General features: G+C 32.8%; 2 protein-coding genes across 4 annotated transcripts; both read right to left on the minus strand.

Moving 5' to 3' along the window:
- Window positions 1-837: 837 nt before the first annotated feature.
- Window positions 838-14,989, minus strand: LOC132716287 (26S proteasome regulatory subunit 6A-B). Its single transcript, XM_060699529.1, has 11 exons — window positions 14,846-14,989; window positions 12,742-12,822; window positions 12,105-12,230; window positions 11,536-11,643; window positions 10,980-11,042; window positions 10,337-10,474; window positions 7,350-7,508; window positions 5,079-5,202; window positions 2,696-2,802; window positions 1,873-2,100; window positions 838-1,303 (listed from the first exon to the last, which is right to left on the minus strand). Exons 1-11 carry the CDS (start codon window positions 14,885-14,887, stop codon window positions 1,193-1,195), a joined length of 1,287 nt encoding a protein of 428 aa, XP_060555512.1. The 5' UTR covers window positions 14,888-14,989; the 3' UTR covers window positions 838-1,192.
- Window positions 14,990-18,552: 3,563 nt separating this feature from the next.
- On the minus strand, window positions 18,553-22,507 carry LOC132716296 (homeobox protein Meis1-like). Of its 3 annotated transcripts, XM_060699544.1 has the most exons (3): window positions 21,991-22,158; window positions 20,104-20,367; window positions 18,554-19,671 (listed from the first exon to the last, which is right to left on the minus strand). In XM_060699544.1, the coding sequence occupies exons 1-3, from the start codon at window positions 22,010-22,012 to the stop codon at window positions 18,800-18,802; spliced, it is 1,158 nt and encodes a 385-aa protein (XP_060555527.1). In that variant the 5' UTR covers window positions 22,013-22,158; the 3' UTR covers window positions 18,554-18,799. The 3 variants fall into 3 exon arrangements, with proteins under 3 accessions (XP_060555526.1, XP_060555525.1, XP_060555527.1); XM_060699543.1 differs by lacking the exon at window positions 21,991-22,158 and adding an exon at window positions 22,167-22,507 and having other exon boundaries at window positions 18,553-20,367; XM_060699542.1 differs by having other exon boundaries at window positions 18,553-20,367.
- Between the last annotated feature and the right edge of the window lie 1,093 nt (window positions 22,508-23,600).

Below are 23,600 nucleotides of genomic sequence, written 5' to 3' on the forward strand. Positions count from 1 at the left end.
TAACAGGTATAATTACTGGTTTCTTTCATATCAAATATTGCTGCTATGTAAAATAACTTGCCTAAGCAATCTGTGTGTAATGAGGCCAGCTTTCCCATCTTTACAGTCTGATCACACTTTAAAATTGTTGGTGGCTTAATGTAATGATCCATTCACCCACTTAGCTCATTAAGGAGGCCATCAGATTTGTAATTCAGAGATCTCTGCTTCGATCCCCACCTTCATCGGCAAGGTGACAATTGATCTCCGACATTGACTTTAATGGTCATTTGTCTCTCACCGCCAATTTAGAAATCATGTGGAACTAGTAGTCTATGTATGAATTCTAGGGTAAATGAGGGTCTATCCGCCCTTTCAGGCACTGAGAGTACGGACCGGGACTAGTAGTCTGCCACTTTTCAGCTATATATCTGGAGGAAGACCTTGGGTACTCTTTAATGCATTATTTTAGGCATGAGCATGCACCTGAGTAGAATCACCACTTCAACGTATCTGGCAAGCTTCATTGCATAAGATATCCAAAGTCCCTAGTGGGTTTCAAATCCATAGCCAATTAATGACCTTAACAATCAAGGAACTAGATTGCCAACTTCACAAAAACCATGTTACAAATGCTCAGACCCATGCTGATAAATTTTACATAAAAATCCTTCAAATCATGACGACTACATAGTCCAGACACACAGATTTTCATTTCATTTTTAGCTTAATTTTTCCACACAGAAAAAGTGGATGATGATGTTTAAGGCCATGAAATCAATGCATTGTTTTATGTATGAAAAACACAAAATTATTTTGAGCAGCATAAACAGTGCACTAGTTTAACAACAATTGAGATGAAATAACTATTTTTATTCCTCTATTTTAACATGTACAATGTGTTACTCAATTAAATACAATGCAACAACTAATATAGTGTCTCCATGAATTTTGTATAATAAATATATCATTGAACATCACAAATTACATGTACATGTAGCTAGTTATCAACATTTTCAAGCACTTTTATATCAGAATTTTTACAATTCAATTGCTTCTTTGAAAAATGGAAAAAAACAAAACATTTTTCACAGAATGACAATGGTCGATATTTCAAGTTTTAACTTCACTATGACAAAGAGTCAATCAAAGAATATTCAATGTTCACATTTAATGGAACTCATCCTCTGGCACCAGCAAACCACAGGAACAATTAAGCGTAATATTGTAGATTGGCTTTCTTCTTCGCCTGAACTTCAATGATACCATCCATATAATCTTCATGTTGTAACTCGGTAGCTCCTCGTCTCAATGCAATCATTCCCTGTAACATATACAAACATAATAATCAATATTTACATGCTATATTTCAACTCTTATCCCAATGCATCTAAGTTTAGGAAGCAATGGAATAGTGGTTAAGGTGTCTGCCCCTCAAACCAAATATTGTGTGTTCAGGTCCTACAGTGGCAATAACTGTGCTTTTACATATTTCATGGGTAGTTCTAGAAAGCTTTCTTTTGCTGTGAAGAGGATTTTACTCATGTTCTTAAGAAGAGTGAAAGCATGGAGTGTGATCTAGTAAAGAAAAATCTAATAGACATACTTTATAAAGGTCCACTTGTTTTGTTTTACTGAGCACCAACATAGTTGAGGTCATATGGCACCAAACTTAAAGCAACACCAGGGGTCAAAACCACCTCACCTGCTGGAGTTTAGAGATGTACAGACTCCAGTAATATGGACCCTCTTACAATCATGCAGGGTTAATTCTGATGCCTCAACCCATAAAAGCTGAAGTTAATACTGATTATTCAGGTTTATTAATGTTGTAGATACTGCCGTTTGATGGTAAGAAGTGACTTAAATATGAAAGAGAAATTAGTTTCTTACAGCTTCAACACAGACAGCTTTGAGCTGTGCTCCATTAAAATCATCGGTACATCTGGCCAACTCCTCGTAATTCACTTCCTTACTAACGTTCATTTTTCTGGAGTGAATCTGTAAGATTCTTGCCCGAGCCTCTTCGTTAGGGTTGGGGAATTCAATCTTTCTGTCCAATCTACCAGATCTTAGTAAAGCTGGATCCAATATATCTACTCTATTTGTTGCTGCAATAACCTATGTAAGAACAATTACAGATAAAAATATACAATAAAAGAAAGATTTTCAATATTCCTTACTGCAAAGATACAAAACTTAAAGGCCTTTATAGTAACCATAACAAATTTAACTGATCAAATGGGGAGTAAAATATATCTGCCAGAATTTTCAACTTGTCATATGTAATGAGAATAATGATAGATTATAACACTTTTAAAGTTTCTAGGAAATCCCTACAGTCTTGTAAAAGATGTAAATTTAAATGTTTCAATTCAAATGTTTAATTCAATTTTTAAACATACATGTACAAGTTTAGAGTCTTGCTGGACAACTCTTGAAATGAAGGTGCAATAGTTATAAACTTTGACATATGATGTGAGAAACTAAGACATTCAACTATTTAAAGTGGATGTTGATTCATTAAGCAATACAGAGAAATTCTCTTAGCCAATAAAGAAGATGCGGTGTAAAAAAAATGTCACTGTAATGACTGTAAATCTGGCTGCAGACAAGTTTGTTTAGAATAGTCTAAAAATTCTTCCATACACTTTGTTAAGTCTAGTTGAAAAAAATAATGTACAAATTGAAATACAGTTTGGTCTGTTTATAATACCTTGATCATTGAACTGGGCTGGAAACCATCCATCTGGTTAAGTAACTCTAACATAGTTCTCTGTACTTCACGGTCCCCGGCTTTCTCACTATCAAATCTCTTTGTACCTGTATCATAAAAGTTAAGTGAAACAAGATCCTAACAAAAATTGTACCAATGAGCCATTTTATAAAAATTGAAATTTCTTGGTCAAAATATTATCATTCTAAGAAATACATTATACATAGAGAATATTGAATGAGTCAAGATTCAATATTAATTTTATTCAATATGTTAGATATTAAATCTACAAGAATATAATATTCTATTCAAATATCTAAAATAAGAACAGTTTTCAGCTACCAATGATGTGCCTATAGTGTAAGCTAACATTAGTGTGCTTTAACGCTATGTTTGCGTATAATGCAAAGGACATCACATCAAAGTGTTAGTAAACTAGCATAACATAGTTGTTATCAAATGGCTTTATTACACTCCTGCATAGTGGCTTATGTGATAAATATATTTATTGAATAAAATTAAAGATATCAATTTATAATACGAAAGTTGACACATCAAAGACACTTCAGCTAAGTACATTTCAACAATTCATAGTTACACTAGAAATGTGTCCATAGGACACGGGTGCCCCCACCGCGCCACTGTTCTGTCAATCTTTTTACTAAGTCAAGGGAAATAACTCTACAAATACTGGATAAATCCACAAGCGAAACCCCAGGTGCAAATCTAAATATGCTGAGCAACCTGCCCATAAGGTTTAATGACTATGTCAAATCCTTTTTCAGTAACTTGAGACACAAGTTGAAAATTGCAAAAATTTTCTAAGTGAAGGGCAATAACTCTAAAAATACTAAATACATCCAGACGAAAATACCTGGTACACAACTGCACATGCTGATCAATATTCTGTAAAGTTACATGACTCTAAGTCAAATACTTTTTGAGTTACATGCGACACAAGTTGAAAATTGCAAAATTTTACTAAGTCAAGGGCAATAACTCTGAAAATACTCCACACGAAAATACCCAGGTGCACAACAACACATGCTGATCAACATTCCTGTAAAGTTTCATGACTCTAGGTCAAATACTTTTTGAGTTACATGCGACACAAGTTGAAAATTGCAAAATTTTACTAAGTCAAGGGCAATAACTCTAAAAATACTAAAAATATCCACACGAAAATACCCAGGTGCACAACTACACATGCTGATCAACATTCCTGTAAAGTTTCATGACTCTAGGTCAAATACTTTTTGAGTTACATGCGACACAAGTTGAAAATTGCAAAATTTTACTAAGTCAAGGGCAATAACTCTAAAAATACTAAAAATATCCACACGAAAATACCCAGGTGCACAACTACACATGCTGATCAACATTCCTGTAAAGTTTCATGACTCTAGGTCAAATACTTTTTGAGTTACATGCGACACAAGTTGAAAATTGCAAAATTTTACTAAGTCAAGGGCAATAACTCTAAAAATACTAAAAATATCCACACGAAAATACCCAGGTGCACAACTACACATGCTGATCAACATTCCTGTAAAGTTTCATGACTCTATGTCAAATACTTTTTTGAGTTACGTGCGACACAAGTTGAAAATTGCAAATTTTTACTAAGTCAAGGGCAATAACTCTAAAAATACTAAATAAATCCACATGAAAATACCCAGGTGCACAACTACACATGCTGATCAACATTCCTGTAAAGTTTCATGACTCTATGTCAAATACTTTTTGAGTTACATGCGACACAAGTTGAAAATTGCAAATTTTTACTAAGTCAAGGGCAATAACTCTAAAAATACTAAATATTATCCACACGAAAATACCCAGGTGCACAACTACACATGCTGATCAACATTCCTGTAAAGTTTCATGACTCTAGGTCAAATACTTTTTGAGTTACATGCGACACAAGTTGAAAATTGCAAATTTTTACTAAGTCAAGGGCAATAACTCTAAAAATACTAAATATATCCACACGAAAATACCCAGGTGCACAACTACACATGCTGATCAACATTCCTGTAAAGTTTCATGACTCTAGGTCAAATACTTTTTGAGTTACATGCGACACAAGTTGAAAATTGCAAAATTTTACTAAGTCAAGGGCAATAACTCTGAAAATACTAAAAATATCCACACGAAAATACCCAGGTGCACAACTACACATGCTGATCAACATTCCTGTAAAGTTTCATGACTCTAGGTCAAATACTTTTTGAGTTACGTGCGACACAAAAGTGAACGGACGGACGGACGGAAGGACGGACGGACGGAAGGACGGACGGACAAGGGTAAATCTAAATGCCCGCCACTAACGTGGGGGCACAAAAATTGTAGAAAACACCAAGTCTTAAAACAAAATCATTACCTATAGCATCTAACTCATCAATGAATATAATAGCTGGAGCCTTCTCTTTGGCCAGTGCAAAAGCATCTCTAACAAGTTTAGCTCCATCTCCTATAAACATCTGAACTAATTGTGGACCTGCAAGCTATAATCAATAATATTATAAATTTGAGGTAAATGATGGACTGAAAGCTAAAACTCCCGACACTTAATACCTAAACTAGAACTCCGCGAGTCGGATGTGTCGCCTTGTGAACAATGTAGTTTAGGGGAAATGGCCAGGACAAAAATGAAATATGAAAAATAACAAAGGGCAATAACTAAAAAAATAATACGTGCAGAGCAGCAGTTTCTGTACACTGCACTTCATATCAATAAGATCTATCATTCTATGATGTTTCAAGTCCATAACTTTTATACTTTCGGAGAAATGACCAGGACAAAAATAAAGTAAGAAAATCAACAAAGGGCAATAACTCAAAAATAAGAAATGCAGAGTATCAGTTCTTATGCACTGCACTTCTTTTTAATGAGATCTATCATCCTATGAAGTTTCAAGTCCATAACTTTTATACTTTCGGAGAAATGGCCTAGACAAAAATTAAGTATGAAAATTAACAAAGGGCCATAACTCAAAAATTAAGAAATGCAGAGTACCAATTCTTGTGCACTGCACTTCTTAATAATGAGATCTATCATCCTATGAAGTTTCAAGTCCATAGCTTTTATACTTAAGGAGAAATGGCTGGATAAAATTGAAGTATGAAAATAAACAAAGGGCAATAACTCAAAAAATAAGAAATGCAGAGTACCAGTTCCTGCGCACTGCACTTCTTCTTAATGAGACCTATCATCCTATGAAGTTTCAAGTCCATGGCTTTTATACATTAGGAGAAATGGCCCGGACAAAAATAAAGTATGAAAATTAACAAAGGGCAATAACTCAAAAACTAGGAAGTGCAGAGTACTGGTTCTTGTGCACTGCATTTCTTCTTAATGAGATCTATCATCCTATGAAGTTTCAAGTCCATAGCTTTTTTAGTTGAAGAGAAATGGCCCGGACAAAATTAAAGTATGAAAATTAACAAAGGGCAATAACTCAAAAAATAAGAACTGCAGAGTACCGGTCCTTGTGCACTGCACTTCGGGTTATTGAAAGAAGCATGCATACCAAGTTTGAAGTCAATCAGACTTATAGTGACTGAGTTATGCTCCGGACAAGCTTTAGGGGACGCCGACAACGACAAAGACGCCTCCGCCGCCGACACCGCCGACAAAAGTAACCCCTATATGTCACCTTTTCAAGGCGACACAAAAACCTACTTGAGGACACCAGTCGAAATTAGAGCCAGTCTGTACCCGAGGCCACTAAATCTATCACCGGACCTGTGATTATTGACAGGTTGGTGGTCCAACGGCTCAGTGTGTGTTTGAGTTTGTTTACCCTCGCCACCGGAAAGAGACCAAATGGGCGAGCACAACGGCTCAGTAGATGTTTTGGCCATAAAATACTATTTTACAGGCCCAAATGTCTGCTGCTTTTTAAAGTTTTTCATAAAGACTGGGAGATGCAGGCTAAAAGATTTGAACAATATAAAAACACGCAAGCAATCATCAATACCCCCGACAATAAACATCTAAATTTAAGTTTTTAAGTTTGACACTTTAACTGTAATGCAAGACACTACATGTCACATCATGGTTAAATAAGGACTTGAAAGCTCAAATGCTTAACAATATAATTTATACATCTGTGAACTTACTGAGGACAACAAACATCATATATTTAAGCGTAAATACACATATATGGCCATAATCTGTACTAATAATAAAAATAGTTTTACACTGTAAACACATTATTAGTAATATGAATAAAGTTTCATATATTAACAATAATGAATTGAGAAATTGTACATTTCAAAACAATACCATACTTTTTTAATAAAAAAATATTAGTCCAAGCCTGTTACAAATTGTATATGAACATTGCAGATTACTGTGGATTTACTTAATTTCATGAACATGAAATTTTGTGGTTTTGTCATCAAGAGCATTGTCATTTGTGGGTACTTAAATTTGTAGACTGTTTATTTTTCAAATAAGCTAAAATGTTAAAATTTTGTGATGCAAAATAATCTTACAGCGGACGAAATGAAATTTTGTTGGATCTTAAATTCATGGATTGACTCACCCACAAAAATAAGTGCCCAACGAATAATTATAATAATATTGCAGTAACATAACTAATTAACAGCACATAGCACTAACTTGTCACACATTGTAAATACAAACCTTTAAGAAAGTGGATTTAGTCTGTGCAGCACAAGCTCTTGCCAATAGTGTTTTTCCAGTTCCTGGTGGGCCGTATAATAGAACACCTTTAGGTGGCTGTATACCAAGAGCTTCAAACCTCTCTTTGTGTGTCATTGGTAAAACTACAGCCTCAATCAGCTATATAGAATAGAAAAACATTTCAATTAACAGTGTTATAATGAGATGATACTGGAAAAACTGATTAAATTACCATCTACTGGGGGCTTGTCCCAAACTAGTATATACATTATTGGTCTTTTTTCACAGGTTGGGTAAGGAGACTATCCTAAATATTTGGAGAAAAAAGGGAAGAAAAACGCGGCATTAATTGAATATTTAGGGGAATACTGCATGATTTTAAAATTTTCCTGTAAGGGAATCCTTTCAAATTGCCCTTGCTATAAAAGGAAATGACAGGCCTGAATTTTATTTTATTTAGTGTTTGTTTTTTTTTTCTCCATAGAAAAATGCCTGGGCAATAATTTAACTCAATAAATTGCCTGTCCAGCATTGGTCATCTTCCATCCATAAAATCAATTGATGACAGTGTGAAGGACCTCACTGTTGTTTAATGTTACTATTTTTAATCCCTTTCCATCAATTCTTTTTCTTTAAGGATATTAAAATGGAACAAGATGTCTGAGTGCATCTTGAAATTAGACTATCATATAGCAAACTTTGCTAGTGAAAATATGGTAGATCAAATACTATAGTATATAACTCTAAAATTAAAAGATTAATACTTGTTGAAGCATAAACAATTCCCACAAAATAGATGCTATGAAAAGTCAAATTATCATTAAAAGTATGGACAAATCTAGGTTGATACAAAAATCAACAAGAGGGCCATGATGGCCCTGAGGTCGCTCACCTGTATATAGCCCCCCCCCCCCCCCCCCCGCCCAACGTTGCAGGGCCAATTTAACCCAAGGGCTTTTATTTGCACAAACTTGGTAGACACCCATAAGAAGATGTTTCATGCTAAACATCTAAGCTCTAGCTCATCGGGCTTTTTAAAAGAAGATTTTTTTAAAGTTTTTACTATACACATATAGTTAAAAACAATGACACCCCTGGGGCCGGGCCAATTTTGACCCCAGGTCTTTTATTTGAACAAACTTTGTAGACACTCACTAAAAGATGTTTCATGCTTAATATCTTAACTCTAGCTATTTGGGTTTTTTCAAAGAAGATTTTTTAAGTTTTTGCTATACACATATAAGGAAAATCAATGACCCCCAGGGGCGGTGCCAATTTTGACCCCAGGGCTTTTATTTGCACAAACTTGGTAGACACCTATTAGAACATGTTTGATGCTAAATATCTTAGCCATAGCTCTTTGAGTTCTTTAAAAGAAGATTTTTTAAGTTTTTACTATATGCATATAGGGAAAATCAATGACCCCCGGGACGGGGCCAATTTTGACCCCAGGGCTTTTATTTGAACACACTTGGTAGACACTTATTAGAACATGTTTCATGCTAAATATCTTAGCTCTAACTCTTTTGGTTCTTTAAAAGAAGATTTTTTAAGTTTTTACTATATGCATATAGGGAAAATCAATGACCCCCTGGGGCGTGGCCAATTTTGACCCCAGGGCTTTTATTTGAACAAACTTGGTAGACACCTATTAGAACATGTTTGATGCTCAATATCTTAGCCATAGCTCTTTGAGTTCTTTAAACGAAGATTTTTTAAGTTTTTACTATATGCATATAGGGAAAATCAATGACCCCCTGGGGCGGGGCCAATTTTGACCCCAGGGCTTTTATTTGAACAAACTTGGTAGACACTTATTAGAACATGTTTCATGCTAAATATCTTAGCTCTAACTCTTTTGGTTCTTTAAAAGAAGGTTTTTTAAGTTTTTACTATATGCATATAGGGCAAATCAATGACCCACTGGGGCGTGGCCAATTTTGACCCCAGGGCTTTTATTTGAACAAACTTGGTAGACACCTATTAGAACATGTTTGATGCTCAATATCTTAGCCATAGCTCTTTGAGTTCTTTAAAAGAAGATTTTTTAAGTTTTTACTATATGCATATAAGGAAAATCAATGACCCCCCGGGGCGGGGCCAATTTTGACCCCAGGGCTTTTATTTGAACAAACTTGGTAGACACCCATTAGAACATGTTTCATGCTAAATATCTTAGCTCTAGCTCTTTGGGTTCTTTAAAAGAAGATTTTTTAAGTTTTTACTATATGCATATAAGTAAAATCAATGACCCCCCGGGGCGGGGCCAATTTTGACCCCAGGGCTTTTATTTGAACAAACTTGGTAGACACTCACTAGAAGATGTTTGATGCTCAATATCTTAGCCATAGCTCTTTGAGTTCTTTAAAAGAAGATTTTTTAAGTTTTTACTATATGCATATAAGGAAAATCAATGACCCCCCGGGGCGGGGCCAATTTTGACCCCAGGGCTTTTATTTGAACAAACTTGGTAGACACCCATTAGAACATGTTTCATGCTAAATATCTTAGCTCTAGCTCTTTGGGTTCTTTAAAAGAAGATTTTTTAAGTTTTTACTATATGCATATAAGTAAAATCAATGACCCCCCGGGGCGGGGCCAATTTTGACCCCAGGGCTTTTATTTGAACAAACTTGGTAGACACTCACTAGAAGATGTTTCATACCAAATATCTAAGCTCTAGCTCTTATGGTTTTTTAAAAGAAGATATTTAATGTTTTTTCTTTCAGTTGCCATGGCAACCAGAGTTCTGCATGGAATTAAATTCTTTGAACAATTTTTAAAGGTGACCACCAAAGGAACATTCCTGTGAAGTTTGGATGAAATTGGCTTATTGGTTTATGAGGAGATGTCATTTAAAGTAAAAGTTTACGGACGGACGGACGAAAAGTGATCACAAAAGCTCACCCTGTCACTTTGTGACAGGTGAGCTAATAAAATAATAAAGATATTCAGTTTGCTGACTAGAATGAATGACAAGAAATTACCTCCTGAATTTGTTTATCGAGACCACCAATGTCACTGTACTGTTCAGTTGGTCGTTCATCTACCTCCATAGCCTTCACACGAGAATCATATTCTGCTGGTAATGTCTCCAGTATCAGGTACGAGTCTTTATTTACACCCTAAACACACATCAAATACTTCAAATTATTAATATTTTTAACAAAACAATACTTTTATGAAGTTTAACAAACTTCTGGATAAGTTAAGAGTTTGCAAAGAGTAAATCAAGTTCATAGATATTTAATTTTCTATACATTTCTGTAATTTCAGACATAACTGGTAATATCAACAACAATAAAAATATTAAAATTTAATAAAAAAAAAGTTTAGAACTCAAAATCTGTAATTCCATATTACAATTATTTTATCTTTAGCTTTTAAACGTTCTACTGAGTTTTGAAAAAAACCCTGCTTTCTGGTTGCCTGATAGAATTAAGTACACTGTCCTGATAGGGAGACCAGCTTAAAAAAGCATGTTTAATGTAAATCTCAGGAGAAAAGGGTAACAGTACATATATAATGCAATTCTATCTAAAGTCAGACTAACAGATTAAATTGTCTTGATGTAAAAGTTGCAATCGTAGAAATATATACATACAAGTTCGGTAGTAATAAAATACCTACCACAAGATCACCAGGTGTCAGCTTTTCAGCATCTACTAGTCCAATGACAGGTAAGAAGTAAGTCTGAAATATATGACTGAGTGTAAAGCTAAAAAAAATTAACCTGTTTGAAATCTTTTATAGAAAATTATAGCTGTCAAAGAAAAAGATCAGATTCCAAAGATCCAAAGATATGTCATCAATATAGTAAAGAAGAATATTGATGAATTTGTGTCAAATTTACATCGAAGTCAAGAGAGATTGTCCTAGTTTTTAATGTGCATTTATCTGCAATTTTAACTCTAACTGTAAATAAACTAAGTTGTATAACAGGTTAAATGGTTTGTTCCATCATTTTTCCATGGGTGTATTCCAAGATACATAATGTACCATGAGCTATGTATCACTATATACCTTATGAAGTTATGTCATGATATAAATGTCCTTATCACAGTATATAAACATTGTATCAAAATATAAATGCCTTTTATTATTACTTGAACAAACTTTCACACCCTTTAAAATGGGTATAAGAGGAGAGTGTTGTTTAGATTTATGATAAAGGGAGATATTATACCTGTCTGGTAGAAGTTTTAATGACAGCACATTTGCCTTTCCTCTGAGCATCCAGATCTATATTAGCCCCATCTTCCTCTCCCTGGTCTTGAGGATCCATATCTAGCAACTAAAATACAGAATAATGGTATGGTATGGATTTAGACTTTAAACATGAAACATCTTATCATAGTTTTGATGTATTAAAAATTCAATCTTTGTTTATATTCAGGTCCTGATGTCAATGTTAGTAATAGTTTTTTAATAATTTAAATTATCAGGTAATTTTTTCAAGATTAATTTTATCATGCAATTTATATAGTATTCACTATTAGGTTGTAATATCTTTATCTTTATTTTATTCACCGAATCTATTAAATCTAATTAAGATTCAGCCCATACAGAAATTGTTTTAAATTCACAGTGTAGGAAGCTATTAGCATACATACACTCTCGCAAATCTGTTCCTGGAACCAACCAGTACTAAGAATGAGTGTAAAGTCAGTCAGGAATTAAAATACTAGTCTAATGTATAAACTACTTTGCCATACCAACACTACATATAATTTTGAGAAACATTAAAATACCTACCTCAATCACATTTGATACCAAGTACGGTAGTGTTTTATTCACTTTAATCTTCTCTGTGTTTTCCTTGATTTTCTCTTTCTGTGCTTGTAGTTCATGTGAAATTCTCATGATTTCAGACTTCATTATCTACAGTATAAAAATAGTTATTTGGAACAGATTATTTTTTCAAGAATTTAGTCAACTAAAAACAGTCTAGAACTGTCTTCAGAATTTCAGTAAAAATCAACTAGAAGAGGCAATTTCATTATATTAATTTTGTTTTTATATATTTCTTTCACTTTCTTTTTCATTGTAGCAAATATTTAGAAATACCTATTTACTAAATAATTTTGTTTTTGAATTAGATAACTTTTATGAATTACTTTCATCAAATGATAATTTTGTAATTAAGAAAATCTCTGCTTATATTTACCACCTCATGATCTCTATAGCGTAATATATAATTCAATGTAATAAGAATTTATCATGACTTATGACACAACCTTAAAATGTTAAATATTACTTTTTTTGTGATGTGTATTTTGGGCTGATTGCCTTTATAAATTTTACTCAATAAATCTATTGAATTGACTTTCAATTTTGCTTTCATGCTAAATGTGAGCTATAGAAAGACAACTACCACATATATATGATATACCTTTATTTCATTATCTAGGAGTCGTGTTCTGCTAACTATTTCATCATTTGACATTCGTAGCACTTCTTCACCCAAAGACTCCTATAAATAGAACAAATAACCAAATGTAAAAAGGAACGTAATTATGTCACTGTGTGATTAAACAGTTACCACTTGGGCTTAAAAAAATATGAAAAATTATCCGTTTAACGGCGTTATTAATATGTAGTGATATGTCTAAATCACAATGCAGAACATCACTGAACAAACCAGAACAAATTTAAAATTTTCATAAAACTTCTAAAAATAATTTAAACTCTTTTAATTACTTATGTTGACACAATTAATGACCTAGAAAACTTGTGAAACTATGTTGACACAATTAATGACCTAGAAAACTTGTGAAACTAAGTGTTTTGAGCCTATAATATGCTGCTGAAATTGATTAGCATGGAATAGAACAGATTCATGACTGATTTTATCAATAATATGAATTTTGTTGCTGTGGTTGAAACAAAAAACACCATGGATTGGACATGTATGGGGATTTTACTCAAATTTACTTGACTGCGAAAGCTGCTGTAAGTGGCTTAACAGGGAGATGGAGACTCATTAGGCATAGACATCATAGGTACTGTAGTATATCACTGTTTCAAACTGTATTCAACAGTGATAAGTATCCATGGGCCTATTAAAATCTAGATTATCAGGTTTTTTTTCCAGAATTTTGGTAACATGATATTGGGAAATTCAGCGATGTTTTGTTAAAAATTAATTATTTTCAAAGATTTTAGAAATTGTCGTTTAATATTTCTTTTTGTAACTTTCAATTTGGAATTTTTCCTGTGGATACTATTTTCAATTGGCAATATGACCGAATATCGGCTATAAATTAAGCCAAAAAATCCTTGAGACACTTACAAACTTTCGCTATATGTATATGCAGCATTTCAATAGAGTGGAAGTCAGTGGGCGAGCATGCGCTTTGCCATATCTCGTTCAGTTACTGTTCACGTTCTAAACTTGGTTGCTATGAATTGACACTAATATGGCTTTTACAACTAAAATATCGGCCAAACACATTAAAACAATGCACATGAACTACAATAGTTGTTTTCCATATTAATATTTTGCATTTTGAACTGATAGACAAACAAATATCTCAATATTCTTCGTGGTTTAATGTATTGTTTACATGTGATGTGTGTTAGATTACTTCCGGTCTAGAAAATTCCCTTGTTTACCATCAAAACTCATATGTTTACCATAGCAACCATATATAGATAGAAAGCAAATTATACAAGAGTAATGAAAAAATTCTCCGTTTCTAGAAAAAAATCGAATAAATAAATACAAAATATTTTAAAAAGATCCCTTCTTTGAGTTCATTTAAAAGGGGCATAATTTGGTGGGATTTTAGACAAAGAAACAGGTGTTATCATTTGTGGCTAGGGAATATGGCTGACTGAAATCATGCAAGCAAGTTTGTAAGTGAGAGATTGCCGATAGCTTCACCAGGATACTACAAAAACGGACTGAGTCTGCTATATATATTCGGGGCCTCCGTGGCCAAGTGGTTAAGGTCGCTGACTTGAGATCACAGGTCCCTCACCGCTGTAGGTTCGATCCTCACTGTGGTCGAAATCTTTCATGTGAGGAAGCCATCCAGCTGGCTTATGGAAGGTCGGTGGTTCTACCCAGGTGCCCGCTCGTGCCTGAAATAATGCCCGGAGGGGCACCTGAGGTCTTCCTCCACCAATAAAGCTGGAAAAAAATCGACGAAAAAATCTCGGCAGGACGCTCTAGGATGGCCCGACTAGAGTGTACGGTCACCCATGTGGGCTTTCCAGCGGCGATTAAAAAAAATAAAAATATATATATTCCCGGTTTAGACCCCGACGTCTTATCTATGATATCGCCGAATTTTCATAAAGGGACAGTCCGACTAAATGTTGGGAAAATACATGTCAAAATTTGCAAAACAAATACCCCACCCACTTTTTTGAATGGATGATTCAGCATAAGACATGGACTAAATTTACCAAATTTGGAGGATAACTAAACGCTTACATAGAATTTTATACTTAGAATTCAACTATAAATTAAACTGAAATAAAATTCAAACCTCTCCATCATCCCAAATCGCTTTGTCTTCAAGCGTCGGCATTTTCGCTTTTTCTCGTCACCGTAAAATCTACTAAACTGTCACATTTACTAAATCATTTAAATGCCGGTAATCGGTATCCCGTATATTTTTTATCCGGACTATAACCGGATTATTAAAGAAGAATTTACAGTATTGATTTTTATAATTCAAATGTGGACTATATTACCGACCACAGTGTTTTAATATATATATTCAAGAACACTTCAAGCTTGGAATTTTCTTTCATCGCTCTGTACGATCAATAAACACGGACTAGCTTATTTCCCAGCCGATCCATGCTGGCCATATATCCTTTTGATTTAAATAGTTAAGTGTTGTCTTTTTTGCTTTTCCAGTTAAAAGAACAGTCAGAAATTTAATAAAAATTTCATAGTATACATGTATTTACTATGTAACTTGGGTCATTTTAAGTACCAGATGTAACCATGGCTTTAATTACGGCTTTAATTACATTTTGATATTATTTTGAACCAGAACTGGCTGCACACAAGCGTTTAGCACTGAGGGGTTGACTTATGTAACATACTCTGAAAAATTAGAAATTGCGCGATATCCGACTTACTATGCAATATTTTATTTAAAAACTTATGTCCGTAAATATTATTATATATAATAAGTTTATAAAGCGAAATGACAAAAAAATATATAACTACACACAAAACAGAAACTACATTTGCTGTCATAATTATAAACTAGCTCACTTGCGTGCATTTATGTGAATAGAATACCTCTGGTACAATTAGACACACTTATGACCACTGGATAACGTGCATTCATAGAATTGTCACTTAAATTTACTTAACTCGCTTCAGATATTTTTCCTAAAATTGTTACAATTAATGTATATGTTTTGCAATAATACAAAGTATATTTAAAGCTCAAACAAGATCGCCGTACGAGCCCAGTACTATTCAACTTGTATAATCGCATTTAAAGGAACTCGATTTCGGTACAGGCTTGGGGGGGGGTGGGGGGTACATCCATGTGAAAAACGATAATCAATATTGAATTTTTAATATGCTACTATCTTAACTATTCAAACTTGTCCTTAAAACGAGGGTTGTCCCAAAAGTTTGCATAAAAAATCCATTATGAAAAACTATAACGCATTATTTGCATCAAAATATCTGGCCACAAAGCAAATTTAAAGACTTTTTAAAAAAAATTATATTTAAAAAAAAACGTAAAAGGCTTCGCAGCACATAGATAATACCAAATGTACCAGTACTGCATTCCTGAGCGACGAAGAATCGTGCTGCGTTTTAACATGAATAAGTAAATGTTACAATGTACATAATTTTTATTATACTCATATTTGTTGTTCTTAATACATGCTATTGTTTTTTGTTGTTTTGTTTTGCTTTCTTTTACAATTATGCTACAATTAATATTTTGATAATGTCATAGTGTTATTATATTTACGTACGTTATGACCGTGACATCTAAATAAAAGCATGTCGCCAAGAAATTAAACTTACATTGCGGAAGAGTCCACTTTACGTCATTTGCTCTATTGACGTCATATCTTACGTAAGATATCTTACGTATCAACATTCCGTTACAGGTCAAGGGTAATTCACTCCATGAACTAGCACACACTAACTGTACGTTAATGCACGAACTTGAATTGTTAGTTATTTTATTGTTTTTCATGAGCTGTATCGTTTTTTCGGCACTGATTTGTTAAATACAACCTCGCTTCGACAGCGAATCGTAGAGCTCTAAATGTATAAACGGTTTTAACAAACATATTTAATTTTGTTTACACTAACTAACAATTCAAGTAAGGTTAAATTGTTGAAAATAGATTTTGTTCTATAAACTAAAAATCTATTTTCAACCACTTATCCTATAAAAAAGAAGTATGTTAGAATTTGACCTTGAACAAAGCGGATTCAGGCACTTTTCTAATTCTGAAATTCCGAAACGCTATCATATTTAAAAATGTTTTATGAAATAATTATAAGTAACATAATGGCAATGGCATCAATTTAACAAACTATTCAATATGTTAATGAGTTGACTAAGGACGTATTTCAAAGTTGTTTAGAAAATCAAATTATGATTTTCCAAAACTGTAAAGTTTCAATGCTTTTGTAGATGAAATTTGTTATTGATATGCAGTTTAAGATATTTATGTGTGTGCTTTTTTTTTTTAAAAAATGTAACCAATAAGCAATTTGTTAAAAAGTATTTGGAAGTTTATCAGTTGTGCATTTGTATTGATATCATTTTACTATTAGAGCACAGTAGTAAAATACACCCAAATTGAACATTAGAATCAGTATTGTTTATGATTGGTCGAATATCTAATGTTCTATTTAGATCTAATGCAATAAGGCTGTTTAAATAGAATGCCATATACATAAACAATAGACGCTTGTTTACTGGCAAAAAAGTCAACCTCGGCAATAACTTTGTAAAGGAATCCGTGATAAAATTTTGACATATATCATATTGACTATCTGAATGACATGAAGTTTGCAAATTTTGAGAGTTATTGCGGCTTTTTAACATTGTCATTAATGTTTTGCTTATAAATCACGTTGTGTCCTTTTGATTTTATTAAAGCACTTTACTTTGACATGTATACTTTTACGTTTATTTGTTGATTAGTAAGTAATTCAGAAGAAGGATGTTCCAATTTGACAACGTTTAACGGATAAAAATAATATACAAAACAAATGTTTTTTTACTTACGATTTTCACATTAAAAACGTATAAAAAAATACATAAAAACTGAACTTTGTAACGGAATTGTAACAAATGATCAACATAGAAAAGCTCTTTTAAGAGTTAAAGGCCCATTATGCCTCAGAAATGCTTTTCTTTTTTCTTGTCAAAAGCTTTTGTATTTTTGGTATAAAGTTTCCAAAAAAGTTTCTTATAGCAAATTACCACAACCAGTTCGTTCACACACATGCTGCTGTTTTGCAGGCAGAATCTAGCGATTTGGTATTTTGAATGGAAGTCAAAATACTACTTTGTTTAGAATTTGCCACTTTTATGACACATTGTTTTACATTTATAGCTAACAAGCATCTTACTTGCTCTTAAATCATTATTTAAATGTTATAAAACTCATGTTTGCCCTTTTAGAAAATAAAATATGTATTCGTTTTGTGAGGCATAATGTGCCTTTAATGTTTGGTACACAGGTTGGGTATACAAAAACTTTAGAAATATAAACAATAAATTTTTTGAACACAATGAAATGTGAAAGTTATTAAAAATGAGTATCATCTTTGTTTTCACGCAAATCTAAGATCTTTACTTGCACAATGTTCCAAAATAGTAATATACAAGGCCAACTATAGACATGTAAGTTAAAAGATATGAAATCTGCACAAAAATGTACTAATAAGATCAGCTAAATGCACATGACTTTTTTTTAAAGGGGATACGATAAGCAACACATCGAGTTCATACCATGGTACATGTTATTTTAAACTACAATTGAATCACGTTAAATTGTTACCATACCTTAAATATTAGCAATTATTATTTTATAGCATGTTTTGTAGACAAATATTAATATTAAAAGAGGAACCACCATCAATGTGGTTATTTGGCGATAGACACAGAATTCGTGTCAATCTTTTTTTGACTTGAATTAGTAACACTATGAAAAGTGAAATTTGATTATGTCCAGGGAGAGCCTTTATTAAAAAAACAGCAATCATATTTGTATTTAACCTTTTATTTACACATAATTAAAACATATATACATGAAATGCAATTTATAAATAAAGCGTAAATAATCAAGCACTTAGTCAAAATAATGCTACACAACACTGTCAAATATTTGAAAACACTAGTTAAACAATTACACTTTTAATGCTGCTCACAGATATTTTTTTCTATCTGTATTTGGACGTTTGCAACGATTTCTTGATTCGAATATAAAAGTTATTACAGTTCTGTTGGTGGTATGTTGTAATAGGAATTTCCAAGTCCTGGCGGTGGGTACATTTCATTTCCGGTGTAACATGGCATTGAACTAATCATGTTATATCTAGAGAGCGACGAGTCCATGTATGTTGGTGTTGGATATGCAGTCTTCATGGGGTCACTGTACGGGTCACTATGACTTAAACTACTAGTAAAACTACCTGGCATGTGTGACACTACATTGTGTAAAGATCCATATCCGGCTTGAATAGAACTACCCATAGATCCTGGTGCACTTCCGGTAATTTGTCCAGGTAATCTATGCTGTCCTAATTGTGGCATGCTATGACTGTCAATTTGAGAAGCCGGGTCGGAGTAAAAGCTAGGATGTGGATGGGAACCAGGACCACTTCTGTTGGTCTGATCAATCATTGGTTGAACAATACGCCTTCTAGCATTTATAAACCAGTTATTAACTTGAAGAATTGTAAGCCCAGTTTCTGCACCGAGTTGTTTCTTTTGTTCTTCAGACGGGTATGGATGCTGAAGATGTTGAAATAACCAAGCACGAAGTATATTTGTGGCAGTTTTAGAAAATATGCCACGTTTTTTCTGACGTTTAGTTCCCTTACCAGTGGGTTTAGATGCACCTTCACCATCCTCCAGCGGGCTCTCCTCAGACCCTCGACTACTCTCATCATTATCTGGTTCCCTTTCTCTTTTAATACCTTTGGATTTTGGTGCCTTTGGTTCCTTTTTTACCGGTCCTGCAGCCGGCGCCTTGCTGGGTGCTGGTGCCTCATTCGAATGAAGAGAAGCTGCGTCATCAAGTTCCGTCAGCTGTATGGAGCCAGTGGATGAGGGTCTGTGGTCTGAGCCGCTGTCGGTGTCATCTGTAGGATCAAAATTACTATTTGAAAGTTTAGATGTATCATCATCATCTCCTTGAGAATCGACATTAAGATCATTTGGCATTTTGCCTTTTAAACAAGTGATATATCGTTCACAAAAGTTATCACAGAGTTCATGAACTTTTTCCAATTCTAGTAAATGAAATCTAAAGTTTTGAATAGCTTGCACCATTATATTGTCTATTTCTTGATTATGTGTGAATATTGAACCTTCATTTCTTTCAGAAAACTGTTTACTAAACATAAGGAGATCTTCATTAAACGATTCTGATGAACATATAGGATCACCAGCAACTTTACGTGCACAAGTAGCAAGTTCACATTTTTCGAAAATTATTGCTAACAGAGGAAACAAAGGATGTCCGTATAATGCTTCTTTGTCACGTGACGGATCGTTTAATTGAGTTGTCATACCTGACATAGATGGCGCTCCACTCATCAGAGGATACTGTGACATAGATGATGAAGTTGAAAGCGTCTGCGAGTATCCACTCGTCATCGGAAGTGAACTAGCATTTGTCATGGCTACAAGGTGTGAGGCAAACATCGAGTCAATATCTTCTTGTGGCAATCCGAGTGTAGTAATGTTAGGAGGAGGGTGCCCCATTGATGACATCAGTGATCCGCTGTCGTATGTCGGAGGTTGGAGAACGTCATCGAATCTATCAGCCATTGTATCTATAAATAGACAATTTGGAACAATGTATAAATATATTATTAAATTTTTTTATATATAAACGTATGCATTAGTATAAACTGTGGCATATACACGATAAAGGTGATATGTTTCTTTTAAATCTTAACATCTTAATTTTCTTATATGAACTTGTCTTTCTTTCAATCTGGACAAAGCCATTCATCATTTTAGGGATAATTTAAAAATATGTACCGACTAAATAGCTAACAGTGCAGACCAGAATAAGACGGTTGATCTTCGTCTGCTGGTAGAATGATTTTGCCAGCAGACTATAAGTTAATGTAAATCAAAGAAAACAGTAACGGAATGTTTTCATGTTTATTAACATAAATAAAAAAATATTTCTATACTTGTTATATAAAAACTGAATCAAAGATAATTATAACAAAAAATATATCTTTGTAAATGAAACAAACAACAATATATTTCCATGTAAAAGAAAAGCAAAGAAAACAGTAACTGAATGGCCACGTGTATGCTAACATAAATAAAAATATTTCTATGCGTGTTGTACAAAATGAATTAAGTATAATTATAACAAAAAATACATGTTTTTAGTGAAACAAACAACACTATCTTTCATTTTAAACAAACCATTTAACGAACAATATAATACACGAATATTTGTGGGAATGACGAAGACACACATTTTCCCGCATACATAAATAATTTGTATTGACCAGGTAGAGGAAATAACATGATCATGTTTTTTATATATAGAAGAAAGTACGAAAATCATTTATTAATTAATGTAGATATACCTATTTTTTTTTTAAAAATCATTACCGAATATGATACAAAAAACGTGAACTTCCATGAAAAAAAGAAGCGTTTCAAGATTTGGCCTTTATTTCTCTCAATTGTATTTAGAAATAACTTTACCAGGACGGTCATATTAAAGCAAAGACATTAAGTATGGTAAAATGTACGTAAATGACAGAATAGGTAGTAAAAAACCAACAAAATTATTAGAGCGTTTGACATCATATATACTCGCCTGTTAATGAGTATAATGTTAAAATCCAACACAAGTACGTTTATGTGTTTTAATATTAGGAATATATTTATAAAGTAATAAAACTTTTCATTACGTATTGTCAAGGAAACCACATTTTAATGAAATGTTAAAGTACCTTTAATTGTAAAAACTAGATATTATTCGGGATTAAGCGACAATTTTAACTCTCCTTTATTTTTACAACTTCCGCGTTTGTATAAATGTGGTCAAATTTTATTGTATTTAGTTTCTATAGTGACGGGTTGCTCTGACTCCCAAACTAACTTCACTAATTGCCTCTAGATATAAAACTATTTAATGAAATAATTTAAACAACGGACAACAATTTAACAAGGTTTCATCTAGAATAAAATTGTTCGCCATTTTCTTTGTAACTCAACATGTTGGTTTATTTTAAACTTAAGATATAGTTTATGAATAAATTGTTTTGTTAAAGTGTACATTATATTAATAAATCATAAAACTGGCTTTTGTTTTTAGTTTTTTTTTGTTGTTTCGTTTGTTTTTGCTTCATTTCTTACAATGTATGTAACTACATACGATATAATAAATAGAATTAAATAATGTACATGAAGGCAATATTTACCATTTGAATCTAAATCAAACATAATCCAGCTATAACGTTTCTCGCAATTATAAGTTAATTTCCATATGTATGAACGTAAGTTATTTGCAAGTAAGTTTATTCCACGACACAACAAAATATATAAATAGACAAGTGTCCATTTACTATACTATATACATGTAGTTTTGTTTACCTACCAGTTATGAGTATATTCCAGATTTCGTGTTGTATCACTATATTTGTCAGCAGCTGTCGAGTTTTGACAGTGGAATGACGGTTTAAAACACCTCAACCCCTTATATAACAAGTTCTTTAACTCGTCCGCTATGTATATCCCTATCTTTTTTTACATCGGTCACGGTTCCTTTCAGCGGCGCCAATTTCTTATCTGTATCATATAATTTAATAAATTATATTTAGTGTCCGGCCATTGAAAAATAAGATCAAATCCTGATGAAAATCAGTTTAAATTTGATGATATCTTTGAATCATCAGTGAAAATCGTTTAAATTAGTTGACTCTACGTCTTATCTAATCACTCGCGTCGATGACCTCAAGCCCTTAGGGTCCAGAAGAAAATTTTATTGCAGCTATAGTTAAGGGCCTTGAAGCCTGGTAGGGTCAGTTAGACCGATGACATTTATAAATGAGGTACCCTCAGGGTCTCAAACAAACATTTACTTATCTCATCTAACGTAATAATGCGATATGAATCTGTCATAACTCGTGCCATTGTTCCATTTACCCGTGCCATTGTTTAAATTGAAATTAAGGTGTAGATAGGAGGTTAAGTCATTTAATGTGATAAAAAAATTTAATGACCAAATCATTGTATTTTTTATCACCTCAAAACATATGTAAATGTTTAAACTTTAAAAAATATATTTCTTATTGACAGTGACTAAATAAATGAGGTCAACATATAACTAAGTTTACTGAATAATCAGTGTTATACTTTAATATCTTTAAATTAAATTGTAATGTAAACAATGTATTTTAAATGTTATGAAATCTCAACCTTAATACATTTTTAAAGTCTCAGTTTTGATTAAATGTTACAGAAAAAGTAAATAATTTAATAACTTTAAAATGTTACAATAATCATATATACCAAATATCTATAAATTATGAGAAAAATTCATGTATATATTGTCTCCATTTGTTTTTAAATATTTTATGTATTTTAAAATTTCTTATATTCTGATATATATGTACTCGTAAGACTTATATTAATTTGTTACATTATTTCTTCTTGAAATTCATTGATATGTCAAAGAAAATATTGAAATATATTTTGATAATTTTAGTAATTTCATGTATAATAAAAATGATATCATGATGAAATTTTACTTAAAATTCACTCGTTTTGCATTTTACTCCCGATGTTGCCTTTATTAGACTTTTTTTAAAATTGCTATCCACAAAACGCACATGTTTTTCAAGCTTTTTTTGGCATGCATATACGTAATATGTCGTTTACGATTCATTCATTGATTCAATGGAAAAACTGCCATTTTCTCTAAAAAATACTGTTATATACATCTTGACCTATTACACTGTATGAATTATTTTTCATGTTCAAGTTTTCAATGACCACTATCTTTACTTTATTATGTATGTAAGACATTCAG

The sequence above is a fragment of the Ruditapes philippinarum genome, unplaced genomic scaffold, assembly GCF_026571515.1.
Source record: "Ruditapes philippinarum isolate M1 unplaced genomic scaffold, ASM2657151v2 ctg154_1_1_1_1, whole genome shotgun sequence".
Lineage (NCBI taxonomy): Eukaryota > Metazoa > Mollusca > Bivalvia > Venerida > Veneridae > Ruditapes > Ruditapes philippinarum.